Genomic DNA, 15,137 nt, shown 5'->3' with positions numbered 1-15,137 from the left:
AAGTTGTGATTTAGGATTCACGAATCATCTGATGATTAGGTTAGATAATGTGAGTTTCTTGAAGCAAATATCCTTGATGAGTGAAATTATGAGAGGGAGTCTGATAGTTCATTAGAGGCAACCTTGGAAAGAGGGAGCAGAAAATAAAAATGCTTAAATCAAACTTTTGATGATATTGGTTCAGAAGGAGTAGACCTTGTTGATGGATTCAACACTAGTCAGAAACTATAATAACTAAAAGATTATGATTCATGGAATAAAGTCTCATGTATGTAGGCTGGAAGGCTTTATGCTATCAGGATACCCATTGAACTAAGGAAGCATGACATGACTTGCTACCAAGAGATTAGAAGGATGATAACAGATTCAGAGGAAGTTTGATACTTCATCGAAGAGAACTTTGTGCTAAAAGGTTAAAAAAGTTGATATCAAACTAAGAGGGAGAAACCTTATTCTCTGATATGCTTATGGTGAATGTTGTGACAACACCACATGATAGTAATCATGGAGACTTCATGTGAACTTGTGATGTCATACATGTATGAGCTTGTCCCCTGTGTACATCATGAAGAAGTGACGACTTCCAAATGATTATCACTTGTATTAGAAGAAGTTGTTGTAAAGTGACGTCCTTACAATAACTTGTAGCATGATTCATTTTTGTGAAATTGTTTCATGTAAAGGCTTTATCTTATAAATCAACAACTAGGCGGTTGATATCATTAATTTGATTATCTACAAGTTGCTTGTATAAATATATTTTTCGGTACATGGTGTATATCTTGCCTTGATATTCTGATAGGCCATTACCACATTGAGTACTTGGTGGATAACATTTAGTTGATGTTCTGATAGGCCGTTACTCAGAGTATTTGGTGAATGTCATTTGATTGATATTCTGATAGGCCAATGCTCATGTTACCAAATATGATATCAAATAGTAATTGGTGAATATCATATGTTGATATTCTGATAGACCAATACTTACATGATATCATACTCTAGAAATCTTCTGATCAAAGATTTCTTATATGTATTATTTTTGAAATATTACCTATGGTGTAATATCTATGTGTTTTATCCTTCTTCATTAAGAGAGAGTGTTAATGTTATAATTCTGTCGGATAAATTATATTTTATATATGGAATAATTAACTTATATTAAGAGTGGTATATATATATATATATATATATATATATATATATATATATATATATATATATGTTTCATTATAATATATTGAAAGTATTTTATTGTGTTATAACTATAACTAATGTAAGTTAATATATTAAAGAGACATGTCTCTTTATATCATATACATATTCATTGGAATAGTAACTTGGAAAACACATAAAACTCCACAAGTGCTATTACAAGTTCAAATCCTTTTTCACTTAAAAATGTAATAGGACTCCTTATTGGCAGGGGATGATTGATGCAGTTTCCATCTATGGTGTGGGGTTCAAAACCCCCACTGAAGAAGAGTTGAGTGGCCCCCTCTTACTAGATATGGTTGAGGAGATGAAACTTGAGTTGGAGGACCAGAAAAAGATTTGGAGCCAAAAGGGGTGTACCATTATGATGGATGGATGGACAGATAGGAGGAATAGAACCCTCCTAAATTTTCTTTTTTCTAGTGGAGGTAATTCATCATGCTCTACTTCTTGAAGTCTAAAATTTAATGTATACTATTATTGAATAATAAAATTTTTGTTTTATTGACTATTGATTCTTGAATGATAATTATTTTGTTTAATTTTCACTTTTAGGATCCACTATGTTTTTGAGGTCCATAGATGCTTCCTCTCGTGTGAAAAATGCAACATTCTTATGTGAGACTATTGAGGAGGTCATACGGGAGGTGGGGGAAGAGAATGTTGTCCAAGTGGTGACTGATAATGCAGCTAATTATGTTGCTGCAGGTAAAATTTTAACTTCTAACTTTCCAAGTTCTACTCCTAAAAAAATTGTTTTAGTTTTTCATTAAATTTTGGAAATTAAAAGCCTTTTAATACATCAAAAATTTTCATTGTTTACTAACTAATTTAAAATTGCTGCAGGAAAACTTTTGATGGAGAGACACCCAAAAATCTTTTGGACTCCATGTGCAGCCCATTGCATCGACCTCATGTTAGAGGATATTGGCAAGCTTGTATGGGTGAAATCATGTGTTACCAAGGCCAAAAATCTTTGCAAGTTCATCTACAATCATGCCTTGGTCCTCAACACTATGAGACAATACACGAAGGGAAAGGAGTTGGCTCGTCCTGGTATCACAAGATTTGCCTCTAACTTTATCACACTAAAATCCTTGCTGACTTCAAAGTTAGAGTTGAGGTGCATGTTTGTTGGTCCAAAATGGAGTTCCTCCTCCTTTGCCACCAGCCCTGCATGGATAGATGCAACAAAATGCATTTATGATGATGAAGGTTTTTGGGAGCCGTGTTCGAAGATTGTGGAGGTAATTTAAATTTTAAATTTTAAACGCTTGAGTCTTAAAATTTTCTAAATTAATTTATCTCATACATATTTTTGTTTTATTTTCATTGTGCAACTTTACAAAGTTTCATCATTCACTAAATTGTTTTTTTGTTTAATTGTTTTGTAGATCACTGAGCCCCTTGTATCCCTCTTACGAGATGCTGATGGCGAGAAGCCCTCTATGGGCTACATTTATGAGGGCATGGATAGGGCCAAGGAGGCTATTAAGGCCAAATATGTAGGAGTTGAGGAAAACTATGGCCCTATTTGGGAGATAATTGATAGGAGATGGCAAAATCAGCTTCATAAGCCCATCCATGCAGTAGCCTATTACCTTAATCCAGCATACCACTTCCGTGATGATTTCAAGGCGGATGAGGAGGTTCTTAGTGGCCTATACACAGTGATATCGAAGATGTCCCCTAATCCCACAGATATATTGCTTGAAATGGATGCCTATAATAATGCATCAGGGGCCATTTTTTCAAGTCAAATTTGCAAAGAAGGTCATATAAAATTGCAGCCAAGTAAAAATTGCAGCTTAAGCCTTATACAATCTAGTTTCTAAATTTCTAGCTTTAAACTTAAGGTTCAAATTTTGAAATGAGACTAATATTTTTTTGTTGTCTTTTTTTCAAAATTCAGATAGATGGTGGCAAATGTTTGGGCCTTCAACCAAAAACCTTCAACAAATTGCCATTCGCATTTTGAGCCAGCCAAGTAGCACTTCTGGATGTGAGCGCAACTGGAGCATGTTTGAGCACATCCACTCGAAGAGGCATAATAGGTTGTCTGTGGAGAAAATGAATAGGCTAGTCTTTGTGCACTACAACCTGCGCATTAGGATCAAGGAGATTTTGGATAGTGACACCTCTCCGATTGCTCTAGAGGAGGTTGATCCAAAATCTGAGTGGATCACTGAAGCTTCTGATCCTGTCTATGATGATGAGGACCTACAGTGGCTTGACCAGGCAGATAGAGAGCGCTAGGCTGAGGCTGTGGCTATGGTAGTAGAGGACCAGAGAGCTCTAGTTGTTCCTAGTGGCACCTCACAAACATTGGCAGAGGCGGAGGCAGAGACTACAATTGATCCTAGAGGCACCTCACAAGTTGAAGCTATGGCTACTGAGTCATCCAGGACCTACCTTAGACGCCTTACTAAGAGGCATTTTATAGATTATACTGAGCCTGAGGTTGAGGATGAGGATAAGGATGAGGATGAGGATGATGATGAGGACTCTGACTAGGAGCCATAGCTGTAGACTTATAGTCTTGTTTTAACTTAATATATGATTAGAATTTGGAACATTTGAATTTGATGATGACTATTGAATCTTGATGTGTTGGATTTCATAATACATAATACGTATACATTTTGACAGTTTGCATGCATTTATCATTTTATATATGATTCTATGTTTTACACTTTTACTTTTATAATATTTCCTTTAGGCTTCAGCTACTGTTTAAACTTTAAACTTTAATTACTAGTAATATAGTATTTAGCAATTTACCTTTGTAGTATTGTACTTATGTAATTGATGTTTGACTTTTAAGTTTTAACTTTAAGTATGGGCATTATGATCAAATTATCTTCTATTTAATGATGTTATTGTGTCTTTACGCTTTATTCAATAATGGGTGCATGGAATGTTTTTTAAATCCTAAAAAATCTCAAAATTTTGAAGTTTTTTCACTTTGCCGAGTCACCGCCAAGCTGGGTCATGAGTCAGAGCCGGGTCACGAGTCAAGTTACCCTTGCCAAGTCCGAGCTGAGTCCGAGTCTCATTACTTTGACATATACACACACAAATATATATATATATATATATATATAAAGGTATTGGCAAAGTACTCTAGGAAATGGTATATAGAAATATAATTTAATTATTGAGTCTAAATATTGTCTGAAGGAAATTAGAAGAATAATAGTATCAGTATAGGGACATCACACACCTATATATAAATGGCTAAGTTGGAATTCACAAAAATCTCATAGTGCCAGTACAAGAGATGTGTCCTCTCGTATAAATGGCTTATGGTGCCAGTGCAAGAGATGAATGGCTAGATGAGAATGAGATAATGGCCAGAACTATGGCAAGAATAGTATATCTATAATTGTTAGTATTTAAACCTAACATTTATTTTGCAGGTATTAGTATTTCAAACCAACCCTAATAGTGGGGACATTACACAAAGGTATAGGGTGAACTAAGATATTGCTTCTATGTTTGTGGTTGTTATTTGGTTCTAAGGGAGTTTGAGGACAATGTGAGGAGTGTGGCTACAATTCTAGTCAAAATATAGTTTCTGGGTGGTTTTAACTTTAAACAAATTGTTGAGTTAATTGGTTTGGCATTGGTGCTCCTTTCTTGTTGATTTTCGCCCGCTCTAGGCTAGAGATGACACAGTGAACTGGTTCCCGTCTATTTCCTCCAGTCAATTGGCTTTGATGTTCTAGAGGTGTTAAAAAGTTGTCAAGCGTGTCAGTTTCTTAAACAAGACATTGGGTTTGGCAAAGGCAGACTGCATGCACTGGTCAATAAAATTTTCTTGTACCAACTTGGAGAACTACTAAAGGGCCTTTGCAATTTTTTTTGAACTATGTTTCTCCTTATTTCCTTTTATTATAGGCTACTAGACATTATAAGTTAGTTTATGTATTTAGGAAGGTAGAATCTAAATGCTAGGAAGTTGTTAGTATAAATGGGAGCATCCCCAAGGTTGCAATTTACCAAAAGAAAAAAGGAAAAAATAATATATTAAAATTATTTTATTAGAAAAACTAAGCCAGTCCTCATTTGGTTAGTTCATGATTTTCAACAGACACACCAACACAAGAGTTTATTTGTACCCATAGAAGTGTCAACCTTCTGTAGAGAAAGCAATGGGAAAAAGATATGGGAAAAAACTAGTGGATGGATTTGTTGTATTTCAAAATTCACATTTAAGAATGACTCATGGAGTAGAAGAATGTTCATGTTAAATGGGTAATCATTTAAAACAGACATGTGAATTAGCTATTGGAGGGTTCATGACTGATCGACATGACCAAGGTTGTTTGATGCCTACACTATCATATTTCAACAAACATGTAGTTGGATTTCCACTAGCTTTCAGGATCTCTCTTTGATATTCTCCTTGAGTTGTATTGCTGTAAGTATCAGATAAATTTGAAGAATTTTGTATTACACTTTTTTGATGGTGACTAAATGCCATGTTCTATTCTACTTTCTGAGTTGTTCTTTATTCAATTTTTTCCCATCATCAATACCTGGTGGGTTTAACATTATATTGTACATATATATGTTGGTTCTACTTTCCATAATACATAGTTTACCCCTTTGAAAAGAAGGATGGATTGCTTTAAATGAATATATGACAATCTGCAAGTTTTGCTGCATCTCAGAACAAAAATCACAATCCTGAAAATAATAAATGACAATTGTACTAGAAGAAAGCATTAGTATAAAAAAAAAGTGAGGAAGTGTCCAATGTTACCAAGTCCTTGCTAAGAAATGCTTGACCATTATCAGATAACAAGGCCTGTTAAATTACAACAATGGAATGCTGTTAGCCTTCATAAGGCAGTTCAGGCTATACTCTCTTTCTGTGTGATTAAAAGCTTAAAAACTAATCGAATACAAATGTCATGCCCAAACTCAAACTAATTTTAGACTCTACTTGAGATGGATTTGAAGCCAATAATTTACCTCTTGAATATTCCGTTCTGGTACTTTATCAATATTTTGAAATAGATTCTCCAATGAACCTGGCAATATGTCCAGCAAACTATAATATTCTGAAGCAACATCAATTTTGACAGAAGATAATGTTCTCTCAAGCATCAAGCAGAGAAAAATAGTTCATATGAAAAATGACTTATGGCGAATGGTTCTAATCTATTCTATCAATAAATAATGTTTATACAAGATATATCATAAATGGCCTTTGAGATTAGACATCTTTTGAATATATATATGCCACTAAACTTTTCTTCTAGCGATCAGCATTTGTATTTGTATTCACATAGTGGATAGTATATGAGATTGCAGGATTCTGGACGCACTAGAAAAAGTACTAACATTGGCATCCAGTATGGCAGGTATCAGCAATTCCCTCATTTTGTGCACACACATTGATGTACCAAGTACACATATGGGTACGATACACTTGGTCACAGCCTGGATACAGTATATGTCCATATACAAAAACAAACACGAAATCTGGTTGTGCCGAACAGGGCAGGATACAGTATTCAAGTTGTCCATGCAGTGTCACCAAGTCACTTCTCTTCTTTTTTTCTTTTTTATGTGATGCATTTTATATTATGCAATAAAAATAATCACTTTTTGGAGCTATTAACCCCTGAAACCCTCAGAAAATGAATTCAAGTAGTGGCAGTGATCTATTTCAAGTAGCAAAGCATTTCCATGCAGAAAAAGATCTGTGCTGTGGAGCATTCAAGCAACAACGAAGAGAAGGCAAGGTTTTTTGAGTACTTTGCTCTGTTTGTAGAGCCAAGTCCTTTCTGAAAATGCATTTCTAACCTAAATTTTGTTTTGAAACTCCATTGTGCCTACACAAACTTCTCTCCAATTATTGTGAACTACATTCTGTTTATGATTCGATCTGATTACTGAATCTGCGAAAGAAATCACTTCTCAAATAAATGCAAGGCCTTAGGAAAAATATTTCTTGAACAACCCCTGTAAATCAGATAAAATGTAGTGCAACAAAATCCAAGGTGAAGGTAGTTATTTTCGCTACCATGAAATCATCATTCTTTTTGTTATTGATGGTTAGGGTTCTGACTTTTAGCTAAGACTAATCTTCTTCTTTTTTTTTTAAATATTAAGAATTTCATATTATAACTTTAATTTATGACATTTAATCTTAATCATTTTTATTTTTTATTTTTATTTTTTTTAATCAATAAATGGCCGAAGCCTAGATTAAATATTATTATTTGTTAAGTGAGGGTAGATTTGAACCCAAGACCTCCCACATGAGAGGCTCAAAAGTTACCGTTGCCTTGTAGGCTCTTGCCTATCTTATCGTTTGTATTATCTAATAGATTAATATTATTTTAATAAATATTTTTATTTTCAATTTTGAAAAGGACTGAAAAATATTAAATATGAGGGTTACAATATTAGAATTTGAAAATACTAGAAATAAAGTTAATTTCTTCTTTAATCTGATAACAGTAATATTTGAATACTATCTAATATCTGATTACTTTTTTAATACTAAACCAAGCTCCAAAAGACTTTCTGCCCCATAAAATCTAGAAAGTCCGGGACAGGGATGTCATCAAGACATGGAATCAAGGACGGGTCTACCCATGATCCCTTAAGTGTCAACCTTGGTGGGAATGTTTGATGTAGGGGCATTAGGAGCCTCATACGCGTGCATTATGTCACATTTCGGTTTTAGTGTGTTTACGTGTTTTGGGATGTAATAAGATTATTTAAGACCATTGGGATCATTTTGATCCATTTTGGAGAGTCTGAGGTCAAGTTGTTATAAAAGTTGCACAAAAGTTGTGAAGCAATTTTCTCAAAGTTGTCAAGCAATTTTCGTAATCATTAACAAAATGGTTTTTTGGTTACTTGTAACAGTTGAAATTGGTTGTAAAGGTAAAATATGGCCTCCCAACTCAAATGCAGAGGTTGGGAGAAGAATTGAACAAAAGAAACTTGATTTTAGCACCATTTTTTCCCTGTTTTTCTTGTATAAACAGTTGTTATTTTATGTAATATATGTTTCTAGATTCAACTGTGTCTGTTTTTTTAGCATCAACGTTTCGGATCACCCTCTGTGATCCATCATCAGGATGAGAGACTGCAAGACTGTAAAAGTAAAATATGCAGATCCAGCTACAACAAATGGAGATAAAAGTAAAAGAGATGGGGAAGGGGAACACGCAAAACAAGGAAAGATAATAAGAAAGAAGGAAAAACAAAATATGTTCAGAGCGTCGGAGACTTACATGGATGGAAAGACAAAATATTTGAAGATGTTTATTATTCTAACCAATCTCAAAGAAAAGATTGTTTGACTGGTCTAATAAGGCAATCTTTCTAACAGACCAATTCGGACACTAGGGTTTCCAGTTTTTTGAAAACAATCTGTAACTTTATTTTCCACTGTCAAATCTTGATGAAAATTGGGGAAAAAGTTCTATATCTATGTTACCTTCAATCTCACTGAAGGGATTGGCTTAGTCATTTGTTTTGTGAAAGTTATTAGTGACTATTCTTTGTATTTCACAGTCAGACAGTCTAAAAACCATAGTTTCATGAGGGTTTGTTAAGTGAATATTCTATTTTGGATCTTCTCAAGTTAACACTTGTTTGAATATAATCCTAGGTGTTATAGAAGTTGCGTGATGTCTGCCCTTAGGTGGGTTGAAACAAGATTAATCAAAAATGCTCTTCGTGCATCTAGACTCTAAAGAGAAGCATGTCATTTTATCTATTTATATGTCTAACAAGAACATACTGTATTGGCATGATTGGAATGGTGTTTGTTTTCATTTCATCAAAATGTGTTGTAAAAGGGTTGAAAAGTCCGAGATCCCATGCTTGTTTTGGCGAATGTGCATCCAGTTGCTTGATTAAGTTCACTAAGAATGAATCATGGTCCTAGATTGAAGCTATGCTTGCAATGAATCAAGATTTGTTGTGAAAAATGTTTTCTTTGTTGCTGTTCTCTGCATCAATGTCCCCGGGTACATTTGCTTGTGTAGGAAATGATCAAGAGAACATGTCTTCCCACCATCCCTCCAACTCCACCTGTTGGATGGAACATCCCAAGCACAGTCCTTGAGCAATGGCTAACCATGAGACTCCTTGTCATCCTGATTCCCCAAGACAGCCAATGGAAAATTGGGCATCTCTTGACCATTCCAGGAACAAGAGGGAGTACATAAAGTCATCTCGGTTTGCATACCATCTTAAAAGACCTTGTTAAACCATGCTTCAATCATACACAAAAGGATTTTCTTCAGTGTGCAAAGTCTAAGAAGCTTGTTTACATTGAAGTGTCTCCCCCTTGTCTCTATCATGATTGATCAGCTGACCCATGTAATCAAGGAGGTTGGTAAAATCGTGCCACAAATTAACTGATGTACAAGGTTTGTATATTATTTGTTGTATGCCTTGTACACAATCAATGCCTTCTAGATCTCTTTAAACTCTATCATTAATTCTCCACCATATCTACGGATTCTCTATGAAGGAAGTGATGCTGCCCCCTCTCTGTTATCGGCAAAGTATAAAACAGCCGACCGGATTAGTTAGTATCCAAAAGGTTGTGTGACAGTTGAGTCACCCCTTCAGGATATATATGTATATCGTCCGATTTAACTATGGATCATCATTATTGTACTCGTGATTGTATATTCTGCTTATATGAATAAAGTACTATCTTGTTCTGTGACATACTCTAGTCTCTGAATGCAATAACTATCCATAGTCAAGTGCAATCATTAAATATGTCCATTGATGATTACAAATGTTGATTGATGACAACCGTTAAACTTTTGTTCAAATAAAAAATTACAAGTTTTTTTTTTTCATATTTCATGTTCAACTAAGTAGTGCATGGTTGATGCAAAGTGGTTGTTAAAAGAAATTTAAAAAAGAGAGAACAATTACAATTATTACATTGTTATGTTTACTAGGAAATGATAGTTGCATGGTGATATTAAACATTTGAAAACAAAGAGGGGGGACATGTTGTTTATAATATCCCCACACAAGGATAGTCTTAAATCTGATTTGGGTTATCAATTTCAGATGTTTGACATCTTGTACAATACTTTGCATGCAATCTCTAATACCACTGTAAGAACCCCTTGTGTTTCTACCCTTAAAAGACTCTATTTTGACCTTTTGACGTTTTGTCAAACAGTTGGCATCCAATGTCCAAGTTTTGATTTCTAAGTTTTTATGTGTTTAGTTTCATTGGTTTTGCAATTTCAAACTGTCATTGTTGTAACTTGTAATAGCACTTGTAGTTTTCTATGTGTTTCAAGTTACCTTCTCAATGCGTATGTATTTGATATTAAAAGGTGTGTCTCCGAAGAGACATGTCTCTTTAACTCTCATTAGCTATCAATGACATTTGCTCATTATCATGATTAAGAATGTGATATATATATATAAACAATTTTATCTAACTGAAACTACACTAATGTTAACACTCCCTCCTGTTAACGTTTTATCCCAGAAATAGAGATAAACAACAAACAAAAGAGTACATACAATACAAAAAACACACAAAGCATTTATCTTGGGAAAACCCTTCCACAAGAAGGGAAAAACCCAGCCGCACCAGCAATCATATATTTTATTGATTATTAAATATTCAAGTGCATGACTTTCCACTTCATTGATTTGTAATATATCAAGCAATCATATAAATAGATTGCAAAAGACTCTTCATCTTTCACATGAAGGTCTCTTTGAGTCCCAAAAATAAGACCCTTCATATTTCCACATATTTAACACTTCACATTTCCATATGCATACCTCTTCGCATGATGTACAACATGACTTTTTGCATAAAATTAACTTGAATCTAATCACAAATATCTCTTTTTGCTAAAGATGACCATAACAGTCATAAGAAACATATTTCTATCTCATAAAATTAGAGAGTAAGATCTCCATCACAGCTACAAACTTCAACACTCCCTCTTATCAAGAGAGATCTTTAGTCAAGCATTCATACATAGCCACAACCAAAGATGATAAGTTCACATAACGTGTGTTATCTCAACATAACATAATCCACCATAGTTACTTTATAAGTACATAGAGTAAAGTGATACAATATTACTTTATCATTTACTTTATAAGCACATCCGATCACTTACTTTAGAGGAAGGGAAAGAAATTTTTATGGACTGAAAAATGTCAATCAGCCTTTGAGTAATTGAAAGAAAAATTAACTACTGCACCTATACTAAGAGTGCCCAACCCACAAAAGAAATTTGTAGTCATAATTGATGCATCAGGGGAGGAAGGAGGAGCTGTGCTAATGCAGGATGAACAGGTGATTGCATATGAGTCAAGGAAGTTGAAGAATTACGATTTGGAACTAGCAGCTATAGTACATGCCCTCCAAATGTGGAGACACTACTTGATTGGGAAAACTTTCAATTTTCGATCCGATCAACATGGTCTAAAATATATTTTTACTCAACCCAACCTTAACACTAGACAAAGGAGATGGCTGGAATTTCTAGCAGATTACGAATTTGATATTAACTATATTAAGGGTAAGGAAAACAAGGTAGCAAATGCCTTAAGCAGAAGGAGACATTTCTGCAATGGCTGTGATAGATTTCAAATTAAGAGATCGGGTACTGAACATCTAGAACATGATGAATTTTATGCCAAGCTCTCATCAGAGACCCACAAGATCCCAGGTATTTAGAATTTAGAATAGATGAAAATGGATTGTTAAGATATCTTGACAGAACTTATATACCCAACAAACCTGAACTTCAAAGAGTGATTCTAGAGGAATCCCATTCAGCTCCTTATTTAGGACACCTTAGAGTGACTAAAATGTTGTCAAATATAAAACCACTATATCTTTGGAAGGGAATGAAAAGAGAAATAACAATTTTTTTGGCAAGATGCTTGGAATGCCAAAGAGTAAAAGAAGAACATCATTACCAAGCTAGCCTTTTGCATCCAAATTAAGTACCAGAGTGGAAATGGCAGATAATTTCCATGGATTTTGTACAAGGATTACCTATGACAAGGAATAGACACAACACCATCTTAGTAGTGGTGGATAGGTTGAGTAAGGTTGCTCACTTCATACCGGGAAACCTAATCGATGGAGCACTAGAAATCGCTCACAAACTTATAAAGTAGATTTTTAGGATACATGGAATTCAATGAAAATTATCTTAGATAGGGATGCGAGGATAACCTCCAAATTTTGGCAAACATTATTTTCGGCATTGGGAACTAAGCTAAATATCAGCTCAGCTTATCATCCCGAGACTGATGGTCAAACAGAAAGAGTAAACCAGGTTTTGGAGGATCTTTTAAGAGTTTATTGTATGGATCGGCAATACTAGTGGGAAATGTAACTACTCTTGGTGGAATTTTCTTATAATAATTCCTATCAATTCACCATTAAAATGGCCCCCTTTGAGGCTTTATATGGTCGCAATGTAGAGCTCTTGTAAGCTGGTATCGACTAGAGGATAAAATAATTGTTGGATCCGAAATGCTCAAGGAGATGGAAGAACAAGTAATACAAATTCGTCAAAGATTGAAAGAAGCTAACGATATGCAAATGCAAAAGGGAAACCTAGAGAATTCTTAGTGGGAGAAAAGGTGCTATTAAAAGTAAAACCTCAAAAGAGTACCATCAAGTTTGGAAATCATGAACCCGGTGACCTACAAAATTGCCCTACCTCCAGCTCTTGCTAGGATGCATGACATCTTTCATGTGTCATATCTTAAGAAAAATATATCACTCATCATGATCATATAATTGATTGAAACCTACTGCAGGTTTGAGATCCAAGGGTGGTGGAAATAGAACCACAAAGAATACTCGAGGTGTGTAAGCTATGCTTACGAAATCGAGATGTGACTCAGTGCAAGGTCCAGTGGTTTATCAATATGCAGAGGATAATGCTACTTGGGAAGACTACAATGAGATTTTCCAAAAAAGTACCCCCATCTTTTCTCCAGGGCTAGAGCTTGAACTTTTTATTTTCAATTCTTTTTTTTTAGCTATAATGATTTGGACCAATATTATTTTTAAGTTTTGTTATGATATTCATCGAGAGCAATGAAAACATAACGGGAAGGGTATGTTAAATCCCAAATTTTGACCTAATTTAAATTATTATAGCCATTGAGTTGAATGGATTTTTCTTTCCTATTCATGTGAAAAAGGTAGTTAAATATAACCGTTGTATCTTATGAAACGGGTTGTCATCAATTATTTTGTATAACTGTTTAATGATGATGGTCGTTATCCGTTATTTGTCATATGATGATGATAGTAGTTAGTAGTTGCTTTGTTTCAAAATTATGGTTATTAACTAAATTCCTTACTAATATCTATGTTAATTGTTATTATGGATTTATCATGGAACTTGTTATTATTGTGGAAAATGTTGCAATCACCATGTTATTATTGTGAAAAATGTTGCATAGGTGATTGCAAGAGCAAACAAAGGGGGGAAGCATTGCCTAATGGGATCTACGGAATGGGGTACTACTTTAGTCCATTTATCTGATTGACAGATATGACCTTTAATTGTTTTGGTAAGGACCTAGCGACTTGTATAGCTGAATACAATCGTTGGACATACATGAGCTATTAGATAAACATTAAAACATTAAACATTTTAACTTAATTAAAGTACATACCTTTAATGGCTTATCGTTGACATTCTCATCAATTCAATATAATACATATTTATGCAAGTGCACATAGATATAAAAATAAGGTGACACCATAGTATTAATTTATACAAAATTATATCTATTAAAATACACATATCTAGATATGCATACCTTAGTAGGTACAACCTTGGATAAATATTAAATATTATGCCATCATAGTAATGTATATATGTGCAAATATATAAGTATGTATATAACTTTATAAATTATCCTTTTGATTAGATAACCTTCAAGTTCTCTTTCATATTTATTTATCTTCCTCTTATAAGGCGAGAATGTACACTTGGCAATTTTATTAGTAATTTTGTAATGATCCGCTCCCGTACTTGAATTCACCAACAATCTTTCTCTAGACAATATGGCAATTAGATGGAATAGGAAAGGACATTTTTTCTTCCAATGTGTGTAGAGAGAATGGAGGCCATACGGTTTGTCGCGTGCAGTGCATCAAAGACAATGACAAATGTCGGTCGTACCCTACTAGGAAGTTGGTCGTACGACAACTATGTAAGGACGTACGATATGAAGGAGATGGCCGTACAGATGCTACAGTGGGATGGTCTCGGCAATGAGCCAAAGGCAATATAGTGCAGGCCGTACAGTTAAGGATAGATTGATGTGTGGTGATAGCCAAGATTGCCGTATGGTGAGCCAAACGGGGGAATGGGAAGGGAAGTACGATGGCGTGGTAGATGGTGAGAATGGTGTACAGGGTGATGACCAGGTAGTTCGTACAACAAGCCGTACGGTGAATGGATGGAGGAAGCAAGGAAGGTATGGGGTGTGGTGGAAGATGTGTGGGAGAATGAAGGCCGTACGGGCAAAGAGGGGACTGTACGGAAATGTTGGATGCCACATGATACAAATGCAAATTCATTCATACAAAACAAAAGTAGAAGAGATACAAGATTAGAAACTTGAATACGAATAATTCCTTCAATATATGCCAAAAGATAATGCTCCGATTTGCCAGCTCCGAGCGAAGTGTTACAGGCGATGGAATAGGGTGAGGGTTAAGTCTCACTGAAGTTGGATAAACCAAATAGGGAAAGTCTTTCACTTCCGAAATGGTGAACAACAGAGAACTCCAACCGGAATTCACAATGCAGAGAAAATAATCCAAATTGCATACCTAAAGACTACCTACAAGCCGTGCTTAAATACCCGTTAGGAAAACTTCTAAGGTTGTACAAAGATAG

At 34.8% G+C, this 15,137-nt stretch overlaps 1 protein-coding gene across 4 annotated transcripts in view; it reads right to left on the bottom strand.

Moving 5' to 3' along the window:
* Positions 1 to 15,137, bottom strand: part of LOC149555931 (5'-3' exonuclease family protein) — a 234,784-nt gene that overhangs the window by 14,208 nt on the left and 205,439 nt on the right. For all 4 annotated transcript variants that reach the window (XM_089830036.1, XM_089830038.1, XM_089830039.1 and 1 more), the window contains 2 exons: positions 6,196 to 6,254; positions 5,984 to 6,028 (listed from right to left, as the gene is read on the bottom strand). In XM_089830036.1, the coding sequence (XP_089686162.1) occupies positions 5,984 to 6,028; positions 6,196 to 6,254 (104 nt within the window). The remainder of the gene's footprint in view (positions 1 to 5,983; positions 6,029 to 6,195; positions 6,255 to 15,137) is intronic.

The sequence above is a fragment of the Cupressus sempervirens genome, chromosome 5 (genome assembly GCF_028749045.1).
Source record: "Cupressus sempervirens isolate cs-2001-9-10 chromosome 5, ASM2874904v1, whole genome shotgun sequence".
NCBI classification, from domain to species: Eukaryota; Viridiplantae; Streptophyta; class Pinopsida; order Cupressales; family Cupressaceae; genus Cupressus; species Cupressus sempervirens.
Note: the sequence above shows the minus strand (reverse complement) of the source record. Positions and strands in the feature narration are given on the sequence as shown.